The sequence below is a fragment of the Pinus tabuliformis genome, chromosome 6, assembly GCF_031772625.1.
Source record: "Pinus tabuliformis cultivar Carrire ecotype Pingquan chromosome 6, CPIR1, whole genome shotgun sequence".
Taxonomy (NCBI): Eukaryota; Viridiplantae; Streptophyta; class Pinopsida; order Pinales; family Pinaceae; genus Pinus; species Pinus tabuliformis.
In genome coordinates this window covers 343445495-343466320 of record NC_142292.1, presented here as the reverse complement: position 1 = coordinate 343466320, position 20826 = coordinate 343445495, and the positions used below count along the sequence as shown (strand labels likewise).

Here is a 20826-nt window from a genome sequence, read left to right as displayed (position 1 = left end):
CCTAGTTGTTTTTCAAAAAAAAAAACAAAAGAGAAAAAGAAAAATAAAAATAAAACTAATTCCATTGGCTAATTGCAGGTTGCAAGAAGGACGTTTCATGACAGGAGGAGCACTCAAATCAAGGTTAAAGGAATTTTTCTTGTGCCTTCTACAGGAAGCTCTGTATTTCTATAGGAAACATCCTGTAGAACCTTTGAACGAACCAAATTCAAGTCTAAAATGGAATCTGATGGTGGGAATCTGTTGATTAGGCCTACAAGCACTTGTGTGTCCATCCCTTGCCTTTCTCCATCATTTTTTCCACCTCATTGTGCTTCTCATTGTGCTTCTACATGAACTTCCTGTAGAAATTGTGGGAAACTAGACATGGATTTCAAAAAGTGGTTTGGCGAACATGGTAGCTTCCTCAAGGGTTCAGAAGCCCTCATGCAATCTTCCAACTCCTCCTCCATCATCTCCATACCTGCATCACAGCCCAAGCTCAATTTTCCCTTCCATGCAAACACTTGCAAAATGCCTTGAAGAAAAAACACATGGAACAAAATTTGTTTTTGCCATAACTTGAAAACCATGCATCCATTTGACAAACCGTTTTATGGGGAATTGTACAAGGGTGATGGCAACATGCTTGAGCAGTTTCAGCCAATTCCGGTGCACGGTTTCCAAGAAATCAGCCTCCATCACCATCATCCATTTTTGCATTTTCTCCATATCGTGCATCTGTTTCAAAACCTGTTTCATGGGGATATGCATATGAGTGATGGTAACCAACCCAAGCAGTTTCAGCCGATTCCGATGCACGGTTTCCGAGAAATTGATCTCTGAAATCTTCAGCCATTTTCCATTTTTCTCGAAATCCGTGCATCCATTGATCACGATTTGGCTATGGGAGATGCATCATGATGATAGAAACATGATCAGAAAGTTTCAGATCAATCCGCTTTACCGTTTGGGAGAAATGGCGAAAACAAGTTCTGGTTCTGTGACATTGCAGCAGCAGCAGCTTGAAGGTGCAGATTTGAACGTGGAAACAAATGCATGCAGCTTAGATCTGGTCAGAGGACACCTGCACAAGGAAAAGTAATCAAAAATCATCAGCCAAGCCCTCATTACCAAAGGATCCAAGCATGCAGCAGCAGAACATGAGCATGCAGCAGCAAAAAGCTTCACAAGCAGTCGTTTGACTTTAGGTACGTGACTAAACCTTGTTCATCTATTGCATGAATCTAGTCTAAGCATTGCATGAACGAATGGAATGGTGAAATTAAGCCATGAATGTAGCAAGACACCCAATTCTCTAGCACTCACGAGAAAATCACACAGCATGCGTGGATAGTCATTCACGTGGAAGTTGAGAAACACAGGCAATGGAAGATTTGTTGAACTTCAGTGCACAGGGCATCAATTGATTAACAAATAGAAGAAGACATGCAGTTCATGAGAGCACAGCAGTTCATATGGGCCAGCACACATTTTTGCCACCTCACTCCACCAAAAATCACGCAGAATTAATGAGCGCTCAGCCGAAACTCATAGACTGTTGTTAACTTGCACTTGCATCATGTTCAACTGAAGTATACATCCTCTGCTTCCTCAAAATGATTAACCTATCATCCTTCGCTGATTGTTTTGGCCTGTTCAAAATTCTCCAGCATACCAAGATTGTGCAAAGGCGCAAAGACATCCTATGGCATCCGGCTAGCATTCTACAGGAAGACATTTTATAAGAAAATACAGCAGAGCCTTCCAGAGCAGAGAAGCCTGAGTTTTTCTTCATCAAGTTTGGAGCTTGAAGAAAGGTGAAAATAGCTGAGGTGGATCATGCTATTGATTTTATTGTTCGTTCACTTGCACGTGATATTGCAGAGGGTATGAAAGCCGTGGAATTGCTTTTAGAGCTTTCAAAGGATATGGCTGTGTGTGAACAGATTGGCAAGGTACAAAGTTGTATCCTCCTCCTTGTAACAATTTCAAATAGTGACAATCCTAAAGCTGCTAAGGATGCAAACGAAGTTCTGGAGAATCTCCCATACAGTGAGCATAATGTAGTGCAAATGGCACAGGCGAACTATTTCAAGCCTTTGATACAGAACCTGAGAGAAGGGTCTGACACAATGAAAATTGTTATGGCAAGTAAGTTGTCAAAGATAGGTTTAACAGATCAAAACAACGCTGCATTGCTCAAAGAGGGAGTTGTATTTCCACTTCTTGAAATGATTTCAAATGCTAATTTGAAGTCAAAATTAGCAGCCATTGGGGCACTTCAGAATCTTTCAAGTTTACCTGAGAATGCTTTACAAATGATCAAAGATGGGGTGGTCCGACCCATCTTGGACCTTCTATGCACACCACTGTCAACTGTATTGGCTTTGAGAGAAAAAGTTGCTAATACCTATGCAAACCTTGCTATGTCTACAGCATTGCCCCAAAGAACAAATGACACAACAGCTGCATTATTGGAATCTGATGAGATCATATACCAGCTATTATCTTTAATAAATTTGACACCACCTTCAATACATGGAAGCATTGTTCGAGCATTCCATGCCATTTGTTGTGTACCAGCGGCTGTTGAGGCAAGGACAAATTTAAGAGAGGGAGGAGCAATTCAAGTATTGCTTCCCTTTTTGTGAAGCTACATACTCTGAAATGCGAGCTTATGCTGTGAAACTGTTGTTTATCTTGTCTCAAGATGGAGATAAAAGAAAATTAGCAGAACATCTTGGAGAAAAATATATGAAATGTTTAGCAAAACTTATTTCAACATCTTCAAATGAAGAAGAGAAAGCTGCCGCAGTCGGAAAGTATTGTCATGTTAGGAACAGAAATTTGAATTAAAGTTAACTAATGGAAAAACAGTGATTTTGCATGAAGTGAATCTACCATGAAACAAACTGGAAAGTTCTGGTGTTGTTCTGGTTAGATTTGTTTATTTCAATACTTTCCAAGGGGTTCACAAGGTCTTTTGCAATAGCCACATTATTCCATGTGAAAGAATTCTTAAAAGTGTGATTCGGTATGAAGTTTTGCTCTACTCCTGGTTATACAGCAGCTTGAAACAAAACTTGGGAATTCTCATTTTTGGCCTGTTTTGAAGCAATTTCAGATTGAAGGGAAATGTTGATTCATAGCAGTGATATGTGAGCAAGTCATATTTTCTCTGCCCTTGATCTATCTTATGTTCTGTTCTGCTTCTGTTATCAATTCTTAGCAGAGTTCAAATCTAAGATTAAGAATGCCATTTGATTTAGTTAAAGGCCTGGAAACACTTTTTCCCAACCAGCTTTGGCATGCAATATCTATTCTCGGGCAGTTCATTGTACTTGTGTGCTTTTATAATACATTAGACTTGCCATTTGTGTTGGATTCGTCAGCTTTCAGGCAGCAGCACAGTTCAAGGAGAAGGCACCCCCAGCCAAGCAAGCAAAGTCAGAGAAAATTGGTTCTACAGGAAGTTAGCAGACTGTTTCTACAGGAAGACAGAGGACTGTTTCTACAGGAAGCCAGCGAACTGTTTCTACAGGAAGTTTGAAAAGAGGGAAGCCAAAGGAGAAATCGGCCGAGATTTTAGCCAAGGAGGCCACCAGGGCCATCAAAGATGAGGAGAGAGATTGGTTGCTCAGAGGATGAGCAACACTTTCAGTAGGGGGGTGATGATGAGCCCCAAAAATGGACAATTATTTGGGCTCATTCAACCTCCTAATTTGACTTAATCCACCATTCTCATTAGTTTATTGCATGTTTTTTATTATATTTATGTTAATAGAGTGAATTTGGTTAGTCATTATGCCAACAAGTCTAATGGGTGTTTTGTGTAGCCTTTTTGGTCAACTTGGACACAAAATTGAAGGTCTTAATGAGCACTTGGCAGCCAAATTCGTGGGAGAACAAGCTAGAGGATTTGTAGGAAGGTGTCCCCTTCATTTATGGGCCCTTACCTCGAATTCTCCACCATCAGCTCGGAGTTCAAGGGCCACCGAATCAATCAGCACAAAGCCAAGCAAGTCAAGTAGGACTGTTGTTAACTCCAAGTTTTGGGCAGCCGAGTCCCTAAAGTTTAGGAGGACTGTTGGGTCCTCAATTTGTATAAATAAGAAGGCTTAGGGCCTCATTTGGGTTAGCCAGTGGATGTTAGCTAGTTAGCCAGTAGATAGTAGCTAGTAGTTAGTCATTTCATAGCCTTGTTGTAGTCATTTTGTAATTCGATTTGTAGGCAATAGATTAGCTTTGCTTTCAGCTCATTCTCAAGCTCTCCTTGTGGACCGTTTTGATGTAACTCTTCATTCTTGATTAATAAAGATGAATCCAGCTTTGCACCAGCTCTAAATCTCTCTTGGGAGGCTCTAGCTCTTGGGATTGGGCCCATCTCAAGCGCCCAGTACCTCCCTTGTTTATCTTTATGTGTGTTCGCTGCATTCTTAAAATAAAGTCTGCTCTTTAGATTTAATTCGTGCTTTGTTACTTAGGTTGCTTTTGATGGTTGAAGTAGCTTTTTATGTTTAGGATGGATTGGTAGGAGTTAGTCATTCGTTTATATCTCTTTGATAATGTTTTGTTCACATGCTGTACGTGATTCTTGTCATGAATAAGGTTGTTGTTCACTGATCTCATTAAATTGTTAGATAGATCATCTAATATTTTGATTGTATGCAAGACGTAGTTGGTTTGATCAGGTAAACACTATGCAGGGCACCTTCATCACCTCCTCGTTCATCTGAGCCTCGTCCAGATCAGCTCCTCCATCACCAAGTCTGTTTCCTCATCTCCCATCTGCTCTTTTGCCACGTAACCCTACCTTCTTGCCTTTCCATTGCCTAAACCTTATTTGATGCAAGCTAGACTTCCACACCCTCTCATCACCTCATCCCTCAGTCATTGGGTCATTCCAGGCCCCTACCCTACCTCCCTACCCATTCATGCATTCTCTCCCACTCACCTATCATTCAAAAACCCAATCACGAAACATCCTGTAGAAGAATTACAAAACTTCCTGTAGAAACCCCTGCAGACTTCCTGTAGAAGTTCATAAACACGGTTGCATGGCATCCTGACTTTGCGAAACTCTCTGAAAGGATGATAGGGATCCCTTAGACCCTCTCCGAGTCTTCCTAACCTTTTCCAAGCATTTCTCCTCCTTGATCCACCCCTGCACAGTGAAACGCCAGTTAAAAGCACATGCATGATGATTCTAATAACTTAAACAAAAATACAAAAAGATGTTTTCTTCAGATAGTGATAACTTAGACACATGCATTTTACCTTCCTAGAAGTAATGACATCTCTTTTCGTAGTTTGCATTCTCTCCTTTGCATCAGTTGGACTAGCTGGTAGAATTAGGGTTTGCTAGGGTTTGTGTTTCTTTTTGGCTTTTAGTTTCTTTCCGAAAGTAGATTAGCTTCCTTTGAGTTAGCTTTCGTCCATCAGTTAAAAAGCTTCTTCTAAGAGCTCATAGAAGTTGGCTTGAGCCCCTAGCGGACTTGTGCCAGCTGACCAAGTGACAGCTGCGGCAAGAGCTAGTACTTGTGCATACAGCACCGTCGCTTCCAAGTTTGTTACGAACTACAGGGTTGATAAAATTAAAGAAGGGAGCTCCAGGAGTTGTAGCATTATTGCTACAATACTGGAGCCCACCATCTATTTGGCGCCGTTGTCGGGGACGCGTCAGAGTATTGGTGATTGTCGCTTTTCTTCTATTTTCCACTACAATCTTCTGCTAAGTAGTTTATTTCATTTCCATTATGCAATTTCGTTTATGCAAAAGTAGATTAGCATTTCCCACTTTCATATATTAGCATTTCAATTCCGCAATTTCATTTCTGCAAGCGTAGATTAGCATTTCAATTCCGCAATTTCATTTCTGCAAGCGTAGACTAGCATTTCAATTCCGCAAGCGTAGACTAGCATTTCATTCCTGCAATTTGATTTGAGCAAAATAGATTAGTCCTTTCATGCTTTCATTTCAATTCCGCATTTTCATTCTAGCAAGATAGTTAGTTGCAGTTCAATCTATTTCAGTTTTGTAGGTAGAAGTAGAAAAAAGAAAAAATCAACCAAAAAGATTTCATTTCATGCCTTGTAGGAGTAGAGATAAGTTAGAAAAATGATTGCACAACCCCCCACTGCTTCACACAGCCAACGTTATCTCTTCTTCGATGGCTGTGATTAAAGAACCCCTGGGTGGAAATCAAGGCATATTTAAAGAACCTCTAGGGGAGAAGAAGAAGAAAACATTCCTCTGGAGTGAATGGCTACAAGCAGAAACGTTGGGAGCAGCACCTTGTCCAAAGATGAATTTGAAAATGAGATCGAAGATTTCAAGAGTGATATGAGGCAGTTTCTTGCCATGCAACTGGATACCTTGCGGATCCAAAAGAAGCAAGAGGAAGCCAAGAGAGCTTTGGCCATTTTTTGTCCTAGGTGCACTAGAAAGCATCCTAGGAACGAATGTCCAATGCACTCTCTAGAAGTGTGTTTCATCTGTGAAGAATACCATCCTACGAATCAGTGCCCTTCCTTGCCTGGACTCAAAGCTGCATACCAGAGAGCCAAAGGAGCCACTGAACCACTCTATCATATAAACCAAAGGAGGCTGCATGGACCTAGATCTTACCAGCAGGAACTGCAAGGGACACCTGAGACCTATTATGACCCCTATCAAGCCACTTTCATGCCTCCTTGGGGTCCCCCTGCTCATCCTTCCTGGTTCACACCTCCTCCTTGTTCCTTCACAGATCCATATTATGCCCAACCAGTTGCTCATTCATTTCACCCTTATGCTCAGCCACAGCCTCAGTGGAATGCACCTTATCAGGGGTGGAGGCCCCAGTACAACTCTCATCCCGCTCATTCTCCTCCACCACCTGCTCAACCGCAACCATCGCCTCCTCCTCCACCAAGGCAACCCCAAATGCCTACCCAACCACAATGCCCTCCATCTCCATCTCAATTTCACACCTCCACTCAACTACCCATACCATTTCCAAAGCCATACATTGGAGTAGCTCAACCCAATTGCAAAGCTGAGGCACAACATGTGCAAATGACTCCTCTTGAGCTCAATGATGTTCACCAAAGCTCAGGAAGAGTGTTGCAAAACGGAGATTATATTGACAACATTGAAGGACCAAGGGAAAAAGAAGATTCCAAAGAAGAGATCAGAGAACCATGGGCTGCACTTGATGGAGAGAAGAGATCAAAATCAGAGAGCGAGAGAGTTCCCTCATGGTTATCATCAAATCCTCCATGTACTCAAGAGAAAAATCAACAAAAAGAGGAAGATCAGAAGGTCATGATAGAAGGTGACATGAAGAATGATCCAAATCAGCAAGATGACCAAGGATATCAAAGCTATATTGAGATATGGTTTCAGAAGGTCACTAAGTTGCAGCGGTACTCTCTTCCTCAGCTATGTTTGATCCCTTCAAAGCCAAATCATTTGGTCTCTGAGATCTGGATACCTGTCAAAGCATGCATTTTGACCCTTCACATCATTTTGTCTCTAATCTCGATGTGCAAATGGCTCCATTGGAAGTATTCTTATACTTGAGAACGATTTTTTTTTTCAAGTAGGGTAGGGTAGAAAAAGGAAAAGAGAAAAAGAAAAAGAAAAAAATGAAAAAGAGGAAAATAGAAATCTAAGGTGAAAACCTCCTCGGAGGCGCCTTAGATTGGCTCATTGATTGAAAACCTCCATGAGGCGGTCAATGGGTTGAAAAAAAAAGAGAAAATAAAAGGGAATAAGATCTTTGGGTGAAAACCTCCCTTGGAGGCGCCCAAGGCAGGCAATTAGGGTGAAAACCTCCATGAGGCGCCCTAGTTGTTTTTCAAAAAAAAAACAAAAGAGAAAAAGAAAAAGAAAAATAAAACTAATTCCATTGGCTAATTGCAGGTTGCAAGAAGGACGTTTCATGACAGGAGGAGCACTCAAATCAAGGTTAAAGGAATTTTTCTTGTGCCTTCTACAGGAAGCTCTGTATTTCTACAGGAAACATCCTGTAGAACCTTTGGACGAACCAAATTCAAGTCTAAAATGGAATATGATGGTGGGAATCTGTTGATTAGGCCTACAAGCACTTGTTTGTCCATCCCTTGCCTTTCTCCATCATTTTTTCCACCTCATTGTGCTTCTCATTGTGCTTCTACATGAACTTCCTGTATAAATTGTGGGAAACTAGACATGGATTTCAAAAAGTGGTTTGCCGAACATGGTAGCTTCCTCAAGGGTTCAGAAGCCCTCATGCAATCTTCCAACTCCTCCTCCATCATCTCCATACCTGCATCACAGCCCAAGCTCAATTTTCCCTTCCATGCAAACACTTGCAAAATTCCTTGAAGAAAAAACACATGGAACAAAATTTGTTTTTGCCATAACTTGAAAACCATGCATCCATTTGACAAACCGTTTTATGGGGAATTGTACAAGGGTGATGGCAACATGCTTGAGCAGTTTCAGCCAATTCCGATGCACGGTTTCCAAGAAATCAGTCTCCATCACCATCAGCCATTTTTGCATTTTCTCCATATCCGTGCATCCGTTTCAAAACCTGTTTCATGGGGATATGCATATGAGTGATGGTAACCAACCCAAGCAGTTTCAGCCGATTCCGATGCACGGTTTCCGAGAAATTGATCTCTGAAATCTTCAGCCATTTTCCATTTTTCTCGAAATCCGTGCATCCATTGATTACGATTTTGCTACGGGAGATGCATCATGATGATAGAAACATGCTCAGAAAGTTTCAGATCAATCCGCTTTACCGTTTGGGAGAAATGGCGAAAACAAGTTCTGGTTCTGTGACATTGCAGCAGCAGCAGCTTGAAGGTGCAGATTTGAACGTGGAAACAAATGCATGCAGCTTAGATCTGGTTAGAGGACACCTGCATAAGGAAAAGAAATCAAAAATCATCAGTCAAGCCCTCATTACCAAAGGATCCAAGCATGTAGCAGCAGAACATGAGCATGCAGCAGCAAAAAGCTTCACAAGCAACCGTTTGACTTCAGGTACGTGACTAAACCTTGTTCATCTATTGCATGAATCTAGTCTAAGCATTGAATGAACGAATGGAATGGTGAAATTAAGCCATGAATGTAGCAAGATACCCAGTTCTCTAGCACTCACGAGAAAATCACGCAGCATGCGTGGATAGTCATTCACGTGGAAGTTGAGAAACACAGGCAATGGAAGATTTGTTGAACTTCAGTGCACAGGGCATCAATTGATTAACAAATAGAAGAAGACATGCAGTTCATGAGAGCACAGCAGTTCATATGGGCCAGCACACGTTTTTGCCACCTCACTCCACCAAAAATCACGCAGAATTAATGAGCGCTCAGCCGAAACTCATAGACTGTTGTTAACTTGCACTTGCATCATGTTCAACTGAAGTATACATCCTCTGCTTCCTCAAAATGATTAACCTATCATCCTTCGCTGATTGTTTTGGCCTGTTCAAAATTCTCCAGCATACCAAGATTGTGCAGAGGCGCAGAGACATCCTATGGCATCCGGCTAGCATTCTACAGGAAGACGTTTTACAGGAAAATACAGCAGAGCCTTCCAGAGCAGAGAAGCCTGAGTTTTTCTTCATCAAGTTTGGAGCTTGAAGAAAGGTGAAAATTGCTGAGGTGGATCATGCTATTGATTTTATTGTTCGTTCACTTGCACGTGATATTGCAGAGGGTATGAAAGTCGTGGAATTGCTTTTAGAGCTTTCAAAGGATATGGTTGTGTGTGAACAGATTGGCAAGGTACAAAGTTGTATCCTCCTCCTTGTAACAATTTCAAATAGTGACAATCCTAAAGCTGCTAAGGATGCAAACGAAGTTCTGGAGAATCTCCCATCTAGTGAGCATAATGTAGTGCAAATGGCACAGGCGAACTATTTCAAGCCTTTGATACAGAACCTGAGAGAAGGGTCTAACACAATGAAAATTGTTATGGCAAGTAAGTTGTCAGAGATAGGTTTAACAGATCAAAACAACGCTGCATTGCTCAAAGAGGGAGTTGTATTTCCACTTCTTGAAATGATTTCAAATGCTAATTTGAAGTCAAAATTAGCAGCCATTGGGGCACTTCAGAATCTTTCAAGTTTACCTGAGAATGCTTTACAAATGATCAAAGATGGGGTGGTCCGACCCATCTTGGACCTTCTATGCACACCACTGTCAACTGTATTGGCTTTGAGAGAAAAAGCTGCTAATACCTATGCAAACCTTGCTATGTCTACAGCATTGCCCCAAAGAACAAATGACACAACAGCTGCATTATTGGAATCTGATGAGATCATATACCAGCTATTATCTTTAATAAATTTGACACCACCTTCAATACATGGAAGCATTGTTCGAGCATTCCATGCCATTTGTTGTGTACCAGCAGCTGTTGAGGCAAGGACAAATTTAAGAGAGGGAGGAGCAATTCAAGTATTTCTTCCCTTTTTGTGAAGCTACATACTCTGAAATGCGAGCTTATGCTGTGAAACTGTTGTTTATCTTGTCTCAAGATGGAGATAAAAGAAAATTAGCAGAACATCTTGGAGAAAAATATATGAAATGTTTAGCAAAACTTATTTCAACATCTTCAAATGAAGAAGAGAAAGCTGCCGCAGTCGGAAAGTATTGTCATGTTAGGAAGAGAAATTTGAATTAAAGTTAACTAATGGAAAAACAGTGATTTTGCATGAAGTGAATCTACCATGAAACAAACTGGAAAGTTCTGGTGTTGTTCTGGTTAGATTTGTTTATTTCAATACTTTCCAAGGGGTTCACAAGGTCTTTTGCAATAGCCACATTATTCCATGTGAAAGAATTCTTAAAAGTGTGATTCGGTATGAAGTTTTGCTCTACTCCTGGTTATACAGCAGCTTGAAACAAAACTTGGGAATTCTCATTTTTGGCCTGTTTTGAAGCAATTTCAGATTGAAGGGAAATGTTGATTCATAGCAGTGATATGTGAGCAAGTCATATTTTCTCTGCCCTTGATCTATCTTATGTTCTGTTCTGCTTCTGTTATCAATTCTTAGCAGAGTTCAAATCTAAGATTAAGAATGCCATTTGATTCAGTTAAAGGCCTGGAAACACTTTTTCCCATCCAGCTTTGGCATGCAATATCTATTCTCGGGCAGTTCATTGTACTTGTGTGCTTTTATAATACATTAGACTTGCCATTTGTGTTGGATTCGTCAGCTTTCAGGCAGCAGCACAGTTCAAGGAGAAGGCACCCCCAGCCAAGCAAGCAAAGTCAGAGAAAATTGGTTCTACAGGAAGTTAGCAGACTGTTTCTACAGGAAGACAGAGGACTGTTTCTACAGAAAGCCAGCGAACTGTTTCTACAGGAAGTTTGAAAAGAGGGAAGCCAAAGGAGAAATCGGCCGAGATTTTAGCCAAGGAGACCACCAGGGCCATCAAAGATGAGGAGAGAGATTGGTTGCTCAGAGGATGAGCAACACTTTCAGTAGGGGGCTGATGATGAGCCCCAAAAATGGACAATTATTTGGGCTCATTCAACCTCCTAATTTGACTTAATCCACCATTCTCATTAGTTTATTGCATGTTTTTGATTATATTTATGTTAATAGAGTGAATTTGGTTAGTCATTATGCCAACAAGTCTAATGGGTGCTTTGTGTAGCCTTTTTGGTCAACTTGGAGACAAAATTGAAGGTCTTAATGAGCACTTGGCAGCCAAATTCGTGGGAGAACAAGCTAGAGGATTTGTAGGAAGGTGTCCCCTTCATTTATGGGCCCTTACCTCGAATTATCCATCATTAGCTCGGAGTTCAAGGGCCACTGAATCAATCAGCACAAAGCCAAGCAAGTCAAGTAGGATTGTTGTTAACTCCAAGTTTTGGGCAGCCGAGTCCCTAAAGTTTAGGAGGACTGTTGGGTCCTCAATTTGTATAAATAAGAAGGCTTAGGACCTCATTTGGGTTAGCCAGTGGATGTTAGCTAGTTAGCCAGTAGATAGTAGCTAGTAGTTAGTCATTTCATAGCCTTGTTGTAGTCATTTTGTAATTTGATTTGTAGGCAATAGATTAGCTTTGCTTTCAGCTCATTCTCAAGCTCTCCTTGTGGACAGTTTTGATGTAACTCTTCATTCTTGATTAATAAAGATGAATCCAGCTTTGCACCAGCTCTAAATCTCTCTTGGGATTCTCTAGCTCTTGGGGTTGGGCCCATCTCAAGCGCCCAGTACCTCCCTTGTTTATCTTTATGTGTGTTCGCTGCATTCTTAAAATAAAGTCTGTTCTTTAGATTTAATTCGTGCTTTGTTACTTAGGTTGTTTTTGATGGTTGAAGTAGCTTTTTATGTTTAGGATGGATTGGTAGGAGTTAGTCATGTGTTTATATCTCTTTGATAATGTTTTGTTCACATGCTGTACGTGATTCTTGTCATGAATAAGGTTGTTGTTCACTGATCTCATTAAACTGTTAGATAGATCATCTAATATTTTGATTGTATGCAAGACGTAGTTGGTTTGATCAGGTAAACACTATGCAGGGCACCTTCATCACCTCCTCGTTCATCTGAGCCTCGTCCAGATCAGCTCCTCCATCACCAAGTCTGTTTCCTCATCTCCCATCTGCTCTTTTGCCACGTAACCCTACCTTCTTGCCTTTCCATTGCCTAAACCTTCTTTGATGCAAGCTAGACTTCCACACCCTCTCATCACCTCATCCCTCAGTCATTGGGTCATTCCAGGCCCCTACCCTACCTCCCTACCCATTCATGCATTCTCTCCCACTCACCTATCAGTCAAAAACCCAATCACGAAACATCCTGTAGAAGAATTACAGAACTTCCTGTAGAAACCCCTGCAGACTTCCAGTAGAAGTTCATAAACACGGTTGCATGGCATCCTGACTTTATGAAACTCTCTGAAAGGATGATAGGGATCCCTTAGACCCTCTCCGAGTCTTCCCAACCTTTTCCAAGCATTTCTCCTCCTTGATCCACCCCTGCACAGTGAAACGCCAGTTAAAAGCACATGCATGATGATTCTAATAACTTAAACAAAAATACAAAAAGATGTTTTCTTCAGATAGTGATAACTTAGACACATGCATTTTACCTTCCTAGAAGTAATGACATCTCTTTTCGTAGTTTGCATTCTCTCCTTTGCATCAGTAGGACTAGCTAGTAGAATTAGGGTTTGCTAGGGTTTGTGTTTCTTTTTGGCTTTCAGTTTCTTTCCGCAAGTAGATTAGCTTCCTTTGAGTTAGCTTTCGTCCATCAGTTAAAAAACTTCTTCTAAGAGCTCATAGAAGTTGGCTTGAGCCCCTAGCGGACTTGTGCCAGCTGACCAAGTGACAGCTGCGGCAAGAGCTAGTACTTGTGCATACAGCACCGTCGCTTCCAAGTTTGTTACGAACTACTGGGTTGATAAAATTAAAGAAGGGAGCTCCAGGAGTTGTAGCATTATTGCTACAATACTGGAGCCCACCAGGAGCTTAGGGTTATATTCAGATCCCCTGCGATAATAATATTTCTCAACGTTTCTTCCTCAACCATGAGTTTGATTGAGTCCCAACACTGCTTCTTTTCCCATGCATTTACTAGCACATACACATTAAAGAGGCTAAAGGCCTCCCTTGTTTCTCAGCTTATGAGTTGCATAAACTACCAGTGTGTATTCTGCTTTCCATTGACCAAATCCAACTTGTCTTCATTCCAGAGAGCTCCCAGCCCTCTCAATGCACCTCGGGCTGAGACAGCCTTCCCTCCACTTTTTCTCCATAGGGTCCTGCTTATTTGGAGGCAGCTCTTCTCCTCCAACTTAGTCTCCTGGATCAGAAGGATATCTGAGGTTTCTATTCTAATCAAACTTCTCATTGCTTCTTATTTTTGCTTGCTCCCCAACCCCTTGCAATTCCAGGAGACAATATTCATTATTTACCTTTTTGAGAATGGGTGGACCCTTTGGGCCCCTGTCCATGGCTTCTTGTAATCTTCGATGTCTTTGCTAGCAGCTTCTCCAACGTTGGCTGGTTGCCTTGGAGTTTGTCTTTATATGTTTCTCGCTCTCTTTTTTCTCGATCAGTTTTCCTTCCTCTTGTCGATCTACAGGACAATGTTTGTGAGTCTCCTATTTCTCATTCCTCCTCAGATTCTTCGAAATCTAGGTCTTCCTCTTCCATATCTGTAGCCTTTTCCTTAGGGCTTACTGCTGTGCTCTCACCTTGCTTGGAATTTTCAAGGATCTCTTTCTCATTTTCCTCCTTCTGTTGTTGTTCTGTTTCATGAATTTCGATTGAGGTAGAGGAAAGAGGGGTGAACGCATTCTCTTATGCCTTTGGTTGGCCACTAGAAGAAGGCTGCAGCCCTTTTCCTTTTGTAGCTCCAGGAGGGTTCAAGAGTTTAGGGTTAGCCCTTGACCTTTTGACCTGCTTCCATACTTCTTCCTTTCCTTGCACCGCCTCTTCATTTTTGTGTAGTTCTTGGCAAAATGTTTGTATTCCTGGCACTTGCAGCACTTGAAAGGAAGCTACTCATAGTCAAGTGTTTGCACATGATTCCATCTTCCTACATTTATCTTTATAGCCTCCGGTAGTCCCACTTCTAGATCTACTTCGACACATATCTAGTCGTGTCACCCAAAGCTCTACTATTATAACACAATCAAATCAATTTTGGATTGGGCTCGTCGGTTATAATGGCCACATAGATAAGTAACCATGCTCTTTTGAAAACTATTGCATTTGCATCTTGTGCATGAAATAATGAGAATCAAGTTTATTTGATTGAAATATTTCATATGAATTTGTGTATTAAATGATCGAATCAAGATAATTTTCTCTGAAGACTTCCATGCATTTTCACGAGCAAAGAAATAAGTTGTGGTGGTTTACCTTTTAATTATAATTCACATAAAAAGATGCAATATTACAAGTTTTGACATTCAATAATGATGCTCTCACTTAGTTTGTTCATGGAAAAAGACACATGTCTTTTGATAAACACTTTCTTTAAGAAATTAGGTTGAGGTCCATAGATTAGTTGAATATTCTCGACCTTTAATCTATGAATATTTCATTATTTATATTTTGTTTTGAGCTTGATGGTAAAAGTGTTTTATTTCTTATTCTTTATAATGGGCATGTAGTTTGATTAACATTTTCAAGCCCATAGACAACAACTATTATGATAGTTTCCGTGAGGAAAAAACATGTGCTTATATGCACAAAGATAAATAACTATTGGGCTAGATTTCTTTTGGAAAAGAATATTTATTGAGATGCACAAAACAATAGCCATGATGTTAGTTCTCTTGAAGAAAATATGTGTTTATATACATGAAAAGATTAGTTATTGTGTTAGTGATTTTTAGAAAACAACATATGTTTATATGCACATAAACAACAGTAATGGTTGTTATGTTAGATTTTTTTTGGAAAAGAAAATGCATTTGCATGCATAAGAATAATACTTATTCTATTAGCTTTCTTTTACGTATTTGCATGCACGAAGAAAATAGTTAAGGGGCTAGTTTCTTTTGAATAAAGTTTATATAACTACATACACAAAGATCATTGCTAATGTGCTAGTATCCTTTAAAAGAATATGGATAGTTGTAGTGGTTTTCTTTTGGAAAAAAAAAGTGTGCTTGTGTCAGTGTTGGGTATGGAGCTTGATTATCTCTTTATTCAGAGGTATCGTCATGTTGGACCCGATTTGTCACCCATTTAATCAGTTTCAGGGGGGTGACAACAATTTTATGAACCCCCTTAGCAAGGGTTTGGGGGAAGTACCCCTAAAGCTAAAAATCAATGAAATTTTGCCTTGTAAAATATTGTGATTTCGTAGTCACTCTGAATTGTTCATTAGGTGGATGATCTGATGGTAGAAGTTGTGTTTAATTTAGGGTTTTCTACCCTAGAAGGCAACCCCTCGATTTATATGATGGAATTGTATTGCGGTTGTGTATATGTGTATTATGGGCAAGAAAGAGAGGAGACTGTGTGAGAGCAAAGAGGAAATTACAACAAATTTGTTGTAGGTTGTATCTCTTCATTTTATTGGATAATATAAAAGGAAGGACTGGCTATTTCTCCATGGACATAACCTGGGTTGGGTGAACCGCATATATTTGTGTCTCTCTTGTTTTATGCATTTTCTTTGTTTGTGTTTCTGCAATATTTTATGTGCTCCATTGCTCTGTAATATATAATTTTCTAACAGTGAGGGGAAAATAGTTAATGTGGTATTTATCTTGGGAAGATTATCCCTCTTCTTACGCAAAGAGATGGTAATAACCATGGAGGTTCTTTAATATTACCATGTTGTTTGCGGGTAGAAGTAGAATGTAATTGTTCCCTTCTCGTGATACATGTGAAATAGGGACAAGTGAACATGTCTTGGTAATCTTTATGTATTTTACCTTATACATGTGAGTTATGGATGGACAGACATGTGTCATAACCATACACATGTAAAGATAAATATACATGCTTTGATAGTTATGTGCTTTTAATTAATGCATGTGCAGTGTTGTTAAAAGAGGCATGTCATGATATTTTGTTTACATTTTATGTATGCACATGAATAGATGTTTGAAGTATTACTAATAAAGATTTATTATTGGTTTGATTAATATTTTATCTAATCATGATATCAAAGTTTGCTGACAGTAGCAGTTGGAGGAAAATATTGTGATGTATGCAAAATATGGCGTATCTTTAACATTATGGTGGGTAAAGAACTAGTGGTCCATGCAAATTGAAGGAATGTCAATTACGGTATAATCCACTGATGGGAAGAACCAGGCAACAAAGTGATAGCATTCGAGGATTTGTGGGTAAATGATATCATGATTATTGTAATGACTTTTAGCTAGTTATGTTGTATTTACAATGATATTTCCTTGTAAGATTTTATAATAATGGTCAAGGGTTGGAATCCCTTGCAGCCATTTAGTGAGGGGTGAACACACTCACGAAACATTTAATAAAAAAATTGTTGGTTTTCCCTACAAGGTTTCCAAGGTATATAAGTGTCCAATGATGTGTTTGTCTATTGTGCTATTCTAATGATGTTGCTTCCTTGTTTGACGTTCACACGTACATAATCAAACATATGATTAACTAGCTTAATGAAATGAATAATGATCATGATGTAAGACTTCAACAAGGACCTTATGATAATATGTTATAACAGTAGATGTTATGTTATGTAAATCACTATTCCTTTACTAAAGATACTATGTGTAATGATGAAGATCTTATATAATGTTCAATGAAGGAGTATGGAATAGTAATTCGGAAAGTTACATGTTGGTAAATTCCACAAAAAAATTATAATTCTATGTGCTTTTACAGAGGGTTTACGAAGGGATGTTACAACCTTAATCCCTAATGGATTTTCTAGGCAACCCAATTCAACTAGCAACTCTCCTCCTACATGTCCATGGTATATGTATTGTTTTTGTTTTATGGTGTTGGGATTTTTTATCAAGCTTCATACTACCAAAACCACTGTAATTTTCTTCAAGCTACTTGTTCCTGATAAGCCAGACAAGAATTTGGAGCCTACCACTTGGGTATGGTCTCTTTTATGGACATGACATAATTTCGTATACAAGTAGCATCCTTTTGGGTGCATTTTTTCTAATTCAATATAAATCTCCCAGTTTCCGTATGTTGTGGCCACAACCACCACCCTATTAAAACTTGCCCTGGTAGCAATTTTGAAAGGGTCCCCTAGAAATCTGATCTCTCATCTCTCCGAATGATCTGTTTTCATCCCAGTGATTTTAACCCTATCACGAGTCAAATTTTCAATTCCTAATGGTTGAAACCTTCTATCGCACCTCATTCCCATTTTAACTCTTTGCAATGAAATACTTCCCTAACATGCATAAATCTTCCCTTTTTCGCTTATCGCACTCAACCTTGGCACATAACACATACAATAAGGGACTAGACTCGACGGCATTATATATATATTATATATATATTATATATATATATATATATATATATCTATATATATATATATATATATATATATATATAGATATAGATATAGATATATACATATATATATATAGGTCAGGTCCGAAGCCCCGTCGCATACCACAATCAGCCAAGGTCTAAGACTTATATATATAAGGTGTGCCACTATACTCCGGACCCGACGGCACTATTAACCGTACTTCATACGTATGTCAGGTCCAGGACCATATCGCATATCGGCGGAACCCGGGCCTTATACACAATGTGTGCGGCGATATGGCGAACACGCCGAGCTTATCAAATATATATATATATATATATATATATATATATATATATATATATATATATCTATATATATATATATATATATATATATATATATATATATATATATTCGGGTTCGGGGGCATATCACATATTGCAATCGGCGGAGCCCCACGCTTGTGTATATTGCGATATCTGATATGCCGGACCAGACGATATTTATAGGCCCCGATACATAAAATTTGAGGTTTGGCCTAAGTGACAGGAGCGAGATTTTCTTTGTATTCTCATGTTTTCAAAAATTCCCGATATAACAAAGGGAGCGGGTTTTTAGTGTAAAAGGCGCGCTTGTGGAGTCCCGATAATGTAATCGCAAATCGGGAAGTGGAAGGCATGGGTACTGCAACCCGTGGAGGGGCCGATACAGGATTGCGATTAAATTAAGCCCTTGAAAACCGTGCCAAGCCTATGGATTAAGCAGGAAAATTGTGTATTATGTGTGTTTTGTGCGTAAATCCTTTTCTTTCACACTGGTTCCTTGTAATTTTATAAAATTTAATGAAGGCAGTGTTTTTGTTTTGTTTGAACATTTCTGTTATATTGTTCACAATCATGAAGCTAATGATAACTATCTCTGCAGGCGAGAAGTAAAGGACACAAGAGTGGATTCGAAGAGTCATGTATGCAGAAGCGTTGTGTTTAAAGATCTGGCCTTAGGCGTTCCAGGTCAGAATCCCACGCGTTGCCTGTGCATTTCGAAAGCAAAGTTGTCCCAGTTTTCATCATGGGGAGGCGACACACAGTGACCCCTTTTATCAACATTTGTTCACTTCCTCAGGAAATGAAGTGCTCCAGCATATATGCTTTATACGTGTTAGCGGTTACACTGACGATCCTATCTCTGTATACTAAATTTGTATATCGAAAACAGTGGGGGGAGATGAATAGGTAGTGAAGATCGAAAGTCATGGGCTTTTGCATAAGTATTACCTCCGAAGATGAGAAGTAGATTTTTGGTTTGGGAAGGACAGCTTTGATTATTGTGAATAAAGAAAGACTATTTAGCTCAATAAAGAGCCTGTGTTTTAGATGGATTTTCCTTTTTTATCATGTGTTTTGATCAGAATGTTGTCGTTGGTATAAATGCAAATGTATATTTGTATTGTGCATATTGATGACTTACAGTTCATGGTTATGCCTGGTTACTTGAATGTGATTCAATATCATGGTTAAAACATGAAAGGTTGCTGACTCAAAACTCTGTTGGACATTAGTTGCAAGCTCCTCTTCCATAAACGGAATGTGTATTCCTATAGGAATGATTAGATCATAATTAAGTGTTAATGCAGCCTTGTTCTTGTATGAACCAGTAATTGATTCATTTAGACTTGGAATTCATATATGATGTGTAACCTCCCTTTATCATGCTCCTGCAGTATAGATTAGGATAGTTAGGACATAGACTAGAGTAGTTAAAGGAAGTGTAGATAGGATTTAGTACAAAGTGGTTAGCAGTTTTAGTCTGTTGATTTAATTGAAGCCTTCTACCCAGAAGCAATCTTTCAACCTCTATTACAATTCACGAGGTCCCTTAAAACCCGTTGGAACTAGCCATCCCAAACGAAAGCAGGCCTAATTGGGGTCTGTGATCGGGTTAGTTCCCCTTATTCGTATAGCGAACATTTGCCATGTCAACAAATTGGCACTAGAAGGAGGGCCTGAACCGTCGTCCACAACTTTTCAAGATTTCATCTATAAGTGCCACGCATGGATTCAAAAGGAATAATGCATGGATTGTGAAGGTCGAAAAGATCCTTCCTCTCATTCAGAAAAGCTTCGTTTTAAAGAAGAGACATCGTGGGAGTATCCTGTCACTCAGGAATAACCAGTCAGAAGATTTACTCGGGCTTATGCTCGTTCCCTATCACAACACCATATCTTTCAATATTTACCTCTGACGGCAAAAAGAAAACCAAGGGTCTATCACATAAACAAAGAGACATCTACAGCCCCTCTCTTTAATATATTGTGCTTGATTCTTTACAGAATCTCAACTCTCCTTAGGAAGAAATCCCTGAGGATCCCCCGTCTGAAGGCAATCCCTGGCCTGATTTGGAAAATCCTAACGAAGAGACCCTCAACCAGAATCTCCATATCCATAACATGGCTAACGTTCCTCCTCAAGGTGGGAATCAACCTCTACTTCCCCCTCCTCCAGGTGGAAATCAGCCTCCACCACCTCCTCCGAGAGCACTGCCTCCCTAGCTCGTTTAATATGTCGTGGCGATACCTGGGCAGCAACATCCCTTACCCAAGAATGCAGAAAAGGTAATGCCTAAATTTGACCCTGAGCGGGGAGACATCGCTGAAAACCATATCAACTCATTCTTCCTGGCCGTGCACATGCTGGGGGTAGCTGATGAAGATATAGTCTGTCGCCTATTCCCTCTTCCCTGACTAGTGCCTACCTCCTGAGTAGGTTAGAGTTCATTTCATTCTGCTATTAGTTTAGTTGTATTTCTGTCTTTTCTTTTTGTTTTCTACAAAGTTTATTTTCCTGTTGTTTTGAATTACAGTCCTTTCTCACCCAACTAATTTTAGTCCTCTAGC

General features: G+C 39.8%; 2 protein-coding genes across 2 annotated transcripts; both read left to right on the top strand.

The window, feature by feature from the left end:
• Positions 1-1871: 1871 nt before the first annotated feature.
• Positions 1872-2633, top strand: LOC149258704 (uncharacterized). Its single transcript, XM_089429431.1, has one exon. The coding sequence runs from the start codon at positions 1872-1874 to the stop codon at positions 2631-2633; it is 762 nt and encodes a 253-aa protein (XP_089285557.1).
• Positions 2634-9682: 7049 nt separating this feature from the next.
• On the top strand, positions 9683-10444 carry LOC149258703 (uncharacterized). The gene has a single exon (XM_089429387.1). The coding sequence runs from the start codon at positions 9683-9685 to the stop codon at positions 10442-10444; it is 762 nt and encodes a 253-aa protein (XP_089285513.1).
• The last annotated feature ends 10382 nt before the right edge of the window (positions 10445-20826 follow it).